The sequence below is a fragment of the Trichechus manatus genome, unplaced genomic scaffold (genome assembly GCF_000243295.1).
Source record: "Trichechus manatus latirostris isolate Lorelei unplaced genomic scaffold, TriManLat1.0 scaffold00288, whole genome shotgun sequence".
Lineage (NCBI taxonomy): Eukaryota > Metazoa > Chordata > Mammalia > Sirenia > Trichechidae > Trichechus > Trichechus manatus.
Genome location: NW_004444224.1, coordinates 377,552 through 390,126, shown reverse-complemented (window position 1 = coordinate 390,126; position 12,575 = coordinate 377,552). Strand labels below are relative to the sequence as shown.

Genomic DNA, 12,575 nt, shown 5'->3' with positions numbered 1-12,575 from the left:
TGTCAACACTGTCCTTACTCAACCTTGGGTTCCCTATCACCAGCTTTCCGGTCCCCTTCTGCCTTCTAGTCCTTGTCCCTGGACTGCTGTGCCTCATTAGTCCTATTTTGTTTTATAGGGGCTTCTCCTTTCTATGTTCTACATTTTTGTAATAAGCATTATGTGTTAAGTGTTGTAATTTAGTGAAAAGGTGAGTTAGAAAGAGGAATTTAAAAAAAGGAAAAACAGATCACAAGAAGGAAAGAAAAATAAAACACAGCCAAAAAGGAAAGGCAAAAACAGAGGAGGAGGGAAAAAAAAAAAAAAGGAAGGATGATTAAAAAAAAAATAACAGGAAATATCCAAACAGTGGTATACCAGAATGCAAAGCAGAATGTTTAAATAAAACTTTAAAGGTGAAATGAGGTAACAGATGAGTAAGAAGTATGAGATTAGACCATAAAAATCTGGGAGAGCACATGCAAGTCTGATCAATTTCAGAGAGGAAGAAATGAGAGCACAGGTAAGGTGGAGACATCGTGGCTGAGACGCGGAAAGTAGACAGATGGAATGGCACAAGGGGTGGCGAGTGGAAGAGAACGTGGGTTAGGTAAGAGAAGAGGAGATGGTCAAAGGCATTCATACCTGAATCAGTCCCCACATGTTTTCTTTCATACACCTCAGAGGAGAGCTGGTGGTATATAAACCTGTAAGACTGAGGATATAATTCCTGGAAATCACTATGTATCTGAAGAATAAAACAACTACGGCAAACTGTATTTTCCAAAATGGCCACAACTATAGATTTCTTTCATCCCACATGCTTTCCTTACAATGCGACTGAGGTGGAGTCTAAGTTACCTCCCCTTGAATCTGAGCAGTGTCTTGTGATTGCCCTAACCAACAGAGTAATGGAAGAAGTGACAAATTGTGACATTTTGAGCTCTCATTTTAAGATTAGTGCATAATGTATTTTTTCATTGAATTCTCACACAGACCTAAGAGACAAGTACTATCATCATCACCATCATACCATTTTACAGACAAGAAAAGTGAGGCTTAAGCAGTTCGTCAAAATCACAGCTACAAATGGCAAGGTGGGACTCTTAACCCAACTCTACCTAACTCCGAGGCATTAACACTATTTTGTGACACTTCCTCTCCACTGGACAAGCAAGGAGGTCCCATCCATCCTTCAGTGTCCCGTCAAATGTCCCTTGATGCCCTTCCCCTCTCAAAATTAATCTCTCCCCAACTTCTAGGTATATAGTCTAAGAAAACAATCAAAGGTGAGCTTAAGAATTTATGTACAAGGATAAATTATTGTTACTTAATACAACAAAGAAAGGAAAAATAAAACCTAAATGCTCAACAAAAAGTGAGCAGTTAAATAAATTATGGTTTAGCCACACAGAAGAATACTATAGAATGGATCTTGTTTAAAGCATATTTTGCTTTGTGTACACACACACACACACACACACCCCCCAAACCCGTTGCCATTGAGTCGCAACCCTACGGGACAGAGCAGAACTGCCCCATAGGGTTTCCAAGAAGCGGCTAGTGGATTCGAACTGCCGAATTTCTGGTTAGCAGCCAAGCTCTTAACCACTGCACCACCAAGGCTCCATACATATATTTGTTATATATTTACACACACACACTCACACTGTATTTTACGCAAATAACGCACACCCTCTACATTTGTTTGCCAACTGCTCCCTCCCCCAGTGAGGTGTTTTCATAAGCACTATGCCAACTTTTTTTACATTTGCTGTAAAAAAAAAAAAAATTAGCATAGCAAGCTTATGAAAATACCTCGGGGTGGGGTGGGAGCAGTTGGCAAACAAACGTAGAAAGCACACATCATCTGCGTAAAAATATGGTATATAAAATACATATATATACACACATACACACACACACCACACATTTATTTATAGAGGAAAGGCTAGAATGAAAACACCAGTAATAAGTGTTCATGTCCAGATAACAAAGACGGAGTACAACTGCCCCACAGGGTTTCCTAGGGAGCAGATCAACAGGTCTTTTCTACCGAGGAGCAGCTGGTGGGTTTGAAGTGCTGACCTTTAGGTTAGCACCCAAGCACTAAACGATTGTACTACCTGGGCTCCTTCATTATCTCTACATTCCTCTGTATTTTCCCATTGTTTTTTCTACAATGAGCATGTGCCATTTTTTAATTAAAAATCCTTGAAAAACTTCATCTCTTCCTCTCTATCCCTCCAAAACATTTTGCACCTTAATGACAGTGCCTGGTACACTCTACTCTGTATTCTACTTAAATCAGTATGTCTGTGAGTTCCCTGGGGACAGAGAAGCTAAGTTCCTTTAGCCCTACCCAGCTCCTACCAGTACCAGTTGCCGTGGCGTCGACTGCAACTCGTGGCGACCCTGTGTGTGTCACAGAACAGCTGCGCTCCATGGGTTTTCAATGGCTGGTTTTTCGGAAGTAGACTGCCAGGGCTTTCTTCCAAGGCGCCTCTGGGTAGAGTCAAACCTCCAACCTTCAGTTAGCAGCTGAGTATGTTAACCATTCGCACCACCCAGGGACTCAAGAGAGTGCTCTATCCTTTTTTTTTTTGGAACCGCACTGAAGCAATGCTGAGATGAGAAGGCAGTCACAGAAGGTGACGGCCTCCAGACACTTAACAGAACCCAGCAACAACCATCGCTGTGTACATAAAGGGTCAAACCCACATTAATAATTAATAAGCCCTTTGTATTCTCTATAACCAAAAAACCAAACTCACTGCCATCAAGTGGATTCCAATTCAGTGACCCTATAGGGCAGGGAACTCCCCCACAGGGTTTCCAAGGAGCAGCTGGGGGACTCAAACTGCTGACCTCTTCATTAGCAGCTGTAGTTCTTAACCACTGCACCACCAGGATTCCTATTCTCTATACCCACTGCCAAATCCATTGCCCTTGAATCAATTCCGACTCACAGGGACCCTATAGGACAGAGTAGAACTGCCCCCATGGGGTTTCCAAGGAGCGGCTGGTGGATTCCAACTGCTGACCTTTTGGTTAGCAGCCGAGCTCTTAACCATCGTGCCACCAGGGCTCCCCTATTTTCTATATACCCTGTTAATTATTATAATTCTCCTTACATAACACGAGTTTGAATTCGTTTTCAAAAAAAAAGAAAGGAAAAGAATGAAGGAAGCCAGCCAGCCTCTAGTTTTTACTAAAAGTTCAGCCTAACTTCCTTTTTGACCAGGAGCTTCATAGGAGCCTCATACAAGCCTCCAGCTATAAGGGAGCCAGAGTAGGGAGGTTAACTCAGGACCTCCTAAGTCCATATTTACCTAATATACGCTAACTGTTACCAAAGCCTCTGCCCCCCTCAGAGCTTCCTGACAGCAGGTGTTATTCATATGTTTATCCCTAACCCCTAGCACACTGCTCGAACCCAAAAAACCAAGCCCACCGCCACTGAGTCATGAATGCAACTCACAGTGACCCTACAGGACAGAGTAGACCTGCCCCATAGGGTTTCCAAGGAGCAGCTGGTGGATTTGAACTGCCGATCTTTTGGTTAGCAGCCCAGCTCTTAACCACTGCGCCACCAGGGCTCCAGCACACTAGTCAGAACATAGTAAACATCTGCGTTTGTTGGATAAACAAATGAATTGGGCATTGCAATACAATGAAAACCTGGATCTAGGGCTCCCACCCCCGGTTTACCCTTTCCTCCCTACCACTCACCCTATACAGACTGAACTAACTCCTATAAGGACTAGCCTTCCCAACGAAGATAGATCAGGAGGCACCCCTGGGCCAGGAAAAGTCTACAAGCTGGCAGGCCTTTTCCGGAAGCTGGGTGGGACAGATAAGGAATGCGCGGGCAAAACGAAGGCTTGGTGACCCTGACAACAGGCTGAGCTGCGTCTAAACAGCCAACCTTGGCTGCACTTCCGGTGACATCGATCAGCTGACAAGGCCCTCAGAGGAAGGCAGAAAGTGGTAACGGCAGCGCAAGACAGGGGGAGCTTTCACTCCAACGCTCCCTCCTGCTGTCAGACTTTCCAGTTCTACCTGCTCAGCTCCTTCTCCCCTCCCCCCTCCATCTCCCCTAACACCGCCATTACAAGGAAAGTAGGCCTGCTGGTCCAAGCATTATTGCCCAGGGAACTGCCTAGGGCTCACTCCAGCGGCCTGGCATCAAACGTCCTTGCCAGACAGCTGCTTCCTCCTGCCCCATTCCCCCACTGAGTAACAAATGACACAAGCCGGACTTTAGACAGAAACCGTGCTTATCAGGCAGTCCCAGGCAGATGAACTCTGGGTTTTCAATGCCTGGAAAACCCCAGTATGTGTCCACTCGTTCTGCCTCCCACAACCCCCTCCTCACACCACTGAAACTTTCCACAACACATGTGACAAGTGGTCATCCAGCTCTTTCCTGAACCTCTGAAAAGGAAACAGGTCTGAGTTCTAGAGATCCCCAGGGTCTCTCCTCAGTGCTAACAGCTAAGAAGAAGAAGCCCCATGATTTTATAATCTGTCAAGTAAAATGTGTACAGCGTTTAAATCTATTTTGGGAAGAAGGGGGTGTCAGCCACTTTTGTGTCCAAAGAACAAGGGCAGGTACCCCTTGTGTGGGAGGTGAGGTGGGGGAGGGATTCTAATGGCCAAAGCCACAACACCGAGAATCTCCAGGATATATTGTTACACAAAAAAAGCAAAATGCAGTATAGTGTATATAAACCCATTGCCATCGAGTCAATTTCAACTCAGAGTGACCCTACAGGAGAGAGCAGAACTGCCCCGCAGGGTTTCCAAGGCTATAAATCTTTAAGGAAGCAGACCGCCACATCTTTCTCCTGCAGAGTGGCTGGTGGGTTCGAACCACCAATCTTTCATTTTGCAACCAAGCGCTTAACCACTGCACCACCAGGGCTCTCTATGGTGTATACAGTATGCCTCCTTTTGTGTAAGACCAAACCACTGTCATTGAGTTGATTCCAACTCACAGCGACCCTATAGGACAGAGTAGAACTGTCTCATGAGGTTTCCAAGGCTGTAATCTTTACAGAAGCAGACTGCCTCATCTTTATACTGCAGAACAGCTGGTGGGTTTGAACCTCCCACCTTTTGGTTAGCAGCCAGATGCTTTAACTACTGTGCCACCAGGGCTCCTTTCTGTGTAAGAAAGGAGACAAAAGAGAATATTTATATACCCTTGTATCTGTATAACAAAACAATGGAAAGATACCTAGGAAATTATGGGAGTCACAAGGTGAACAGGAACTGGGCAGGAATGAGTGGGAATAAGACAACCCACCTCTTTAATATTATTTTGATTCCTGAACCACATGAATCTATCAACCTATTCTAAATAAATATTTTTTTAAAAATCAAAGCAGCTCTATCTCAAAGCAGAATTAGGCTGGAGACCCCAGACTAAGCTCTGAGTACAAAAACAACTGAAGAGAAATAACATAAAGTGAAAGCATCCTGGAACCAAGAGGGAAAGAACAAGGTACTGGAATTCCAGGAGCACTCATTTCCTGATTCCAGTGGTCGCCTGTCATTAGTTTCCAGTTTCGAGGGAACAATTCTTTCCTGGGAGTACAAAGGGAGTAGAGGGAGAGGAAGGAGGAGTGACGCACCACTCTACCTTCCCTCGAGTTACGTCAGGAAGTGAGCCAGCCCTATCCCTGCAGCTCTAGGGAAAGCCTCGGCTTTGAGCTTAAATTCGCACCAGAAGAGTAAACAGGTCACAGAATAACAAAGCTAAGAAGGTCTTGGCTATGCCGAGCCAGAAACATCATTAGGAAACTCCAGGACTCACAGACTGACGCAGCACAGGGCAGCAACCCCTCCCTCCAGGAACGTCGGGGGTGGGGGGGTTAACGACGACCGGGCGCAAAAGTCAGGGTTCCAACCCAGGCTTCCTTTTCTCCCTGTGGTTACACTAAAAGTTGTTCTATCCACACACCAGTGTGCTTGGCAGAAAATCCTCTCCCGGCCTGGGAGAGGTCTAGAGCCTTTTCTAAGTACAGGCTCGCTAGGGAAAGGGAGACCGGCATGCTGGGTCACCAGATTAACTTGCCCAGTGCCTAGCTTCCAGATCTCTGCCCCAGCAGGCCTTCCTCTCCACTGTTCCCAGGCTGGGGCTGGGCCTTTAGTTGACTTGTTCCATCCTATCCTGACCTCTCTTCTGATGGCAGAGCCCACAGTGAGGAGCAGCCTGGCGGGAGCAGGGGACAGCATACGCTCAGATATCCCAGGCACAGAGATTAGACTAGAAGCCCAAAAAAGAGCCCGACTTTCTGACTCTTGCCCTCTGGGATGCAGCAGGACTTCTCCTTGCTTTCTTTCATCTACTCTACTGAGAATAGCATTCTTTCTTCCTTACAGAATCTGAAGGGCTAGATTCGGGGATGATAGCCGTCCAACAATAAACCCTTCAATATACGTAATGTAGCTATTACCTCAGTTGATCTCCATGTCAAGGGTAGGAGAGCTATAATTACTCTTGTTTTATAGATGAAAAGACTGAGGCCAAAGACATACAGTTAAGCTACTAGCCTAAGATCACAAAGCAGAGGCAGAAACAGAACCAAGCCAGAACCCAAGTGGGACGGGTTGGCTCCTATTTGTAGGCTCTTTTGCACTAACCAAATTCCCTGAACTTATTGCTTTCTAGGACCCACTGTCCTGCCAAGCTAATGTATCATCTCAAGCACCCACAGAACAAACTAGAGGACATCCCGAAGCTCAGAATGATGATATCACACAACACTTTGAGTGCCAGGAAGTGATTGTTATGGGTTTATCACAAATAATACAGAAAATTAGGGGGAGAGGAAGGAAAGGAAGAAGGGAGAGAAGCAGCGTTCAGAAACTTACAAGTCTGACATACTGTCACTGACAAATACTGTCCCAAATTGACACACTGACTCAGAAAAAGAGACTTGTCAGTTTAGGGGCTGGGGGGAAGTACTGGTACAGTACAAGGGGTGGCAAAGTCTTTAGCGCAGAGTACCACACACAGAACCAAAAACTGACCATGGGTGAAAGTGGCAGTTCTAAGACATAGGCAGAAATGAACAGGCGGGGGGTAGGAGAAAAGAAATTAAAGGGAAATGAAGAGTAGAATGAAAGGGAGACATGAGAGAAGGAAGAACCTAGTGAAAAAGAAAAATAGAAAATGTAAGTAAGACAATGGATTCTGGAGCAGCATGCCTAACTGACTTTGAAATCACCAGAGGTCCTGAATCCAGGGGTCGAAAAAGGAGAGGGGAGTCAGGACACTGTGATTTGATTCCCAGTCCACCACGACCCTCCTTGTCAACCTAGAAAAGTCATTTCCTCTCTCTGGACCTATTTCCTTCCTCATCTGTACAACAGGGGGAAGATTAGACTTGCATCTAGCCCAGTCCACCCCAAGAGTTTATGTTTTTGTGTTAAGGGACAAACCAAACAAACAAAAAAAAAACACCCACTGCCGTCAAGTTTCCAACTCAAAGCGACCCTACAGGACAGAGCAGAACTGCCCCCATAGGGTTTCCAAGGAGTGGCTGATAAAGGAGTGGTCAAATCATCTGTTTGAGGGCAGAGGATCTATTTCCACCTTCAAAACAACTGGGCAAAATGAATTGCCTTTTAACCATTGATACTAGCTGTAATCGTTGATTTCTTTAACACTTCTGAAAAGATGAACTTCAGGGAAAAAATACAGAGACTCTTACAGAACACATACTGACACAACTCCACACAAGCATGTGCACACACACTTGGGAATCAGACATATACACGTCCAGGTGTTGACACAGGCTGACTAAGCGCAACCCAGCCGACTGCACTCAGACCCACATAAACACATGACAGACAGAAGCATACCCCCGCAAGTGAGTCTCACTCACATTGTTCCAGAGGAAAGAGAGTTTACAAAGAAAACAAAAACTCTTAGTACACAGCCAGGGGGAGGGTAGAGTTTTGGCTCTGAGGAGAATTCAGCCAACTAGCAGACATCTCCTCCCCCTGGGAATAGTCACTCAGTCAACAGTATTTATTAAGGACTCCGGAGGTTGTTATTCTAGAAAGGAGCTGTAAATGATGTGCTCTGGGTTCAAGGTTAGCTTCGGATTCAATGTTAGCACCTTTTCAGACTCTGCACCCAGACACTGTTCCCAGAACAACCAATGCAACCCGACCCTCTGGTAAAGCTATCCAGGGACGCTAGAGACCCCTTCAGCAACAGCCAGAGAAGAGACTTCCATCCCACTCCATCTCCATTAGATTTTCTCTGAGGGCCCTTAAGAAGCAGAGCACCCAGGAGCCAAGGAAGTCAAAGGGGAGAGGAGAGAGGCTTCTCTTGAGTCGTTTGTGGATATTGGGTGCGTTTTAGGAGGGACAGGACGGCCCTTCCCAGGAGCGTGTGGAGGAGGATGGTTAGGTAGATGTATAAGGGAAGGACCCTCGCCCACCGGTTCTCACCAGTTTGTGAGGACTGAAAGGGTAGGAAGCCCCCGCTGGCTTGCCTGCGGAGGAGCAGCTCCCTCCTAGTGGGTCTAAGGGGAGGGGTCACATCTCACCAGTGTGGGGGAGGGGAGCCACTCACCAGGGTGCGGGGGAGGGGACAGAAGAGGGACGAGCCAGGGGTGGAAAAGAGGACAAGGGGGAGGCAGGAAGGTTTCCGAACTCCTCCCCTCCCTCGAGCAAGGGGCGTGGGGAGCGCTTCCTCCAACTTCTGACCCGACCCACCGATGATTCCTCCCAAAACTCCAGGAACTTACACAGGATCGCCAGCGTGAAGAGAAGCAACTGTTTCCTCTCGACTCTCGCTTTTGTCGCCATCACGAACAGGATTCCGATACGCTAGCCGCCGCCGCAGCCCTAAGAAGAGACAACGCTTCACGAACTGCCGCGCCCGCACTAAACTCCAGCGGCCAGGTTGAGCCCCTCCCGGCCCTGCCCGCCCCGTCCGATTGGTCGGTGCCCCGCCCCTACAATTCTGACTGGTGAAGGGAGCTGCCGCTCCGTTGAGTGATTTACCGCAGCCAGGTGCGACTCCTCCCACTACCCACCCCCCGGGGCCGAATCGGCGCCGGTCCAAGCTGTAGCTTCCTCTGATTGGCTCAGGAGACTATCTCGTAAGGAGACGAATTCCACACCGTCGGCAGGTGAGGGCACTCTGATTGGGCGGTGCGCCTGAAGTAGGGACTTTCTGACTGGCTGCGTTCTGAATTGGAGCTGGAAGACTTGAGGGATACCTCAAAGCAAGTAGGGAAAGTAGTTGTACTTTGGGAGTCGCGGGAGAGGGGCTGGATTTTGCTTTTTGTTGTTTGTTTTAATGTAAATTGCTGGATGCTGCAGAAACCTTGGTCCCGTCCCTTAGCGAATGAAGAACACACTGATGGGGGGACGGAGGGGACCAGGAAACGCCACCCCGAAACCGTGTTCCTCCGTGGACCCCACCCGCAGCATCCACAGGCTTTGAGAGTTGGGTTGCATAGGCGGAAAGTAATAGAAAAGGGAAAAGACAGCGGAAGGGGGCGCTCAACTCAAAAGCAGGAAAAGCAGAATAACATCGCGAGAAGAACTTTAAACAGCTGTGCATAAAACACACCGAGATAATACACACTGACCTACGGTTGCTCCATAAACATCTCTGTGGGTGACTGGATATATCTTTTACACGTTTGATCCATCAGGAAGACCCTGTTTTTCAGAATTATTTGTCTTCTCACTCTAACAGTTGGAGGTTAAGACTCCCTTTTTCTGTAAACTATGTTATTACCAAGGATTTCACTCTACTTGGATGAACAGTCAACACCCACGGAAGCAGCAGTCAAGAAATCAAACATCATACTGTTTGTGCAAATCTGCAAAAGACCTTTTTAAAGTTCTAAAAAGCACAGATGTCACTTCGATGACTAAGGTGTGCCTGACCCAAGCCATGGTCTTTTCAGTCACTTCTTATTGCGTTCGAAAGCTGGACCATGAAAAAAGAAAACAGAAGGAGAATTGATGCATTTGAATTGTAGTCTTGGCGAAGAATTCTGAATATACCATGGACTGCCAGAAGAACAAACCACCCAACCTAGAAGTAAAACCGGAATGCTCCTTTGAAGCAAAGGTGGGGAAACTTTATCTTGCTTACTTTGGACAAGTCATCAGGGAAGACCAATTGCTAGAAAAGGACATCATGTTTAGTCAAGTAGAGGGTCAGCAAAAACAAGGGAAACCTTCCAAGAGATGGATTGGCACAGTGGCCACAACAATGGGCTCAAGTATATCAAAGATCATGAACATGGCACAGGACCAGGCAATGTTCTGTTTACACATAAGGTTGCCATGAGCTGGAGCTGACTCCATGACAACTAACAACAACAAATGTTGATACACCAGCCTACTGCTAATATTTATATTGTTAAATCATTTTTAATTGAAACTCATATTCAACACCTTTACTATTTCTAGTTTCGACTTTACAGTGATTTTATTGCAACTGTATTAAGCATAAACAGGTTTACTATGGAAATATTTCCTGAACACATTTTTTCATTGCAGGAAGTAGAATGTCCACATTCTTACCCAAAAGAGAGGCATTCTTTGACCTTTTGCCTCTTTCACCTTCATTCTCATTCCTTTGTCCACGTCTCTTGGGCTGAATGTCCACTTCTGGTTCCACCCATTCAAAGCAACGTTTATCAAACACCTGTTGTTGAGTGCCATCGAGTTGATTCCGACTCATAGCACCTCACAGGACAGAGTGGAACTGACCCCATAGGGTTTCCCAGGCTGTAATCTTTATGGGAACAGATCACCAGGTCTTTTCTCCTGAGGAGCGGCTAGTGGGTTCCAGGCGCTGACTTTTCAGTTTGCAGCTGAGCACTTTAACCACTGCGCCACCAGGGCTCCTATCAAGTATCTACTAGGTGCTATACCAATACCATTACCAGTTGTCATCAAATCAGTTCCAGCTCATGGCGACCCCTATGTGTATCAGAGTAGAACTGTTTTTAATATTAATGTAACAAAATAAAGGAAATTTAAAATATTAGTAATTTGGTACTTTTTCCAGTTTTTTCCCCATGCTTAGTCGTGATTGTTGTTGTTAGCTGCCATGGAGTCAGCCCTAAACTCATGGCAACCCCATGTAGAGTTTTCTTGGCTGTAATCTTTTTTTTTTTTTAATAATTTATTTTTGTTATTGTTGCTGTTGAGAATACACACAGGAAATACATACACCAATTCAAGTTTCTACATGTGTAATTCAGTGACATTGATAACATTCTTTGAGTTGTGCAACCATTCTCACCCTCCTTTTCTGAGTTGTTCCTCCCCCATTAAGATAAACTCAGTGCCTCCTAAGGTTCCTATCTAATCTTTCAAGTGGCTGTTATCAATTTGATCCCATATAGATAGGCCGTAAAAGAGCATAGAGCTCAAGGTAGACATTCTTTACTAGTTAAGCTAAAGTATTTTTTGGTTTTAAGAAGACTTCAGGTTTTTGTTTTGTTTTGTGTGTGTGTGGTTTAAAGTTTAAAGATTATCTTAGGGCAATAGTTGTTTTTTTTGTTTTTTGTTTTTTTTTTTTTTGGCGGGGGCGGGGGGCGGGGGTTCATCCAGCCTCTATGTCTCCACAGGATTTTCAGTAGTTGATTTTTCAGAGGTAGATCTCCAGGCCTTTCTTCCAAGGCACCTCTGGGAGGACTCAAACCTCCAGCATTTCAGTTAGCAGCTGAGCACATTAGTCATTTGTACCACCCAGGGACTCCTACTAGGTGCTATATTGTTGTTGTTAGGTGCCGTCGAGTTAGTTCCAACTCATAGTCACCCTATAGGACAGAGTATAACTGCCCCATAGGGTTTCCAAGGAGCAGCTGGTGGAGTTGAACTGCTGACCTTTTGGTTAGCAGCTGAGCTCTTAACCATTATGCCACCGGGGCTCCAGGGAATACAAATAAATATAAACCACAATACTTGCCTTACAGTCCACTTCCAAGACAATATGTAATCAAAAGAGAAACTTCATGTTACTAAATTGAAACAAATATTTGAGTGCTACTATGTGCAAAGCTCTGTTCTTTACCCTCAAAGGAATTCCAAGTCTTGGAGAGATACATATATATACAAAGTTAAATACTAGAGTGAAGAGTAGGGGAGGGAAGAGCTCGGAGAAGAGAACAATCACTGTGGGGTGTTATTGTCAGGAAGAACATTGAGACAGTGAGACTTCAGTAGGGGCTTAAAGGAACTCTAACACGGATCATAGTCTTTAGGTAGAAGGGTCATATTAGAGGTCATTTAGGTCGACTTCTCACTCCACACAAGAAAAGCGTAGAGGAATATATCCTAGAGAAATAAGAAGCATCACACGAATAGATATATGCACACCCATGTTCATTGCAGCCCTGTTCACGATAGCAAAAAGATGGAAACAACCTAGGTGCCCATCGACGGACGAATGGATAAACAAATTATGGTATATTCACACAATGGAATACTACACAACAATAAAGAACAACGATGAAGCTGTGAAACATAACATGGAGAAATCTGGAGGACATTATGCTGAGTGAATTTAGTCAGTCACAGAAGGACAAATATTGTAT

The 12,575-nt window shown here is 45.5% G+C and overlaps 1 protein-coding gene across 1 annotated transcript in view; it reads right to left on the bottom strand.

Moving 5' to 3' along the window:
• Nucleotides 1-8,883, bottom strand: part of F11R (F11 receptor) — a 29,237-nt gene extending 20,354 nt beyond the window's left edge. Inside the window, exon 1 of the mRNA XM_023725135.1 lies at nt 8,751-8,883. Coding sequence (XP_023580903.1) covers nt 8,751-8,811 — 61 coding nt within the window. The 5' untranslated portion in view covers nt 8,812-8,883. The remainder of the gene's footprint in view (nt 1-8,750) is intronic.
• Nucleotides 8,884-12,575: the final 3,692 nt, after the last annotated feature.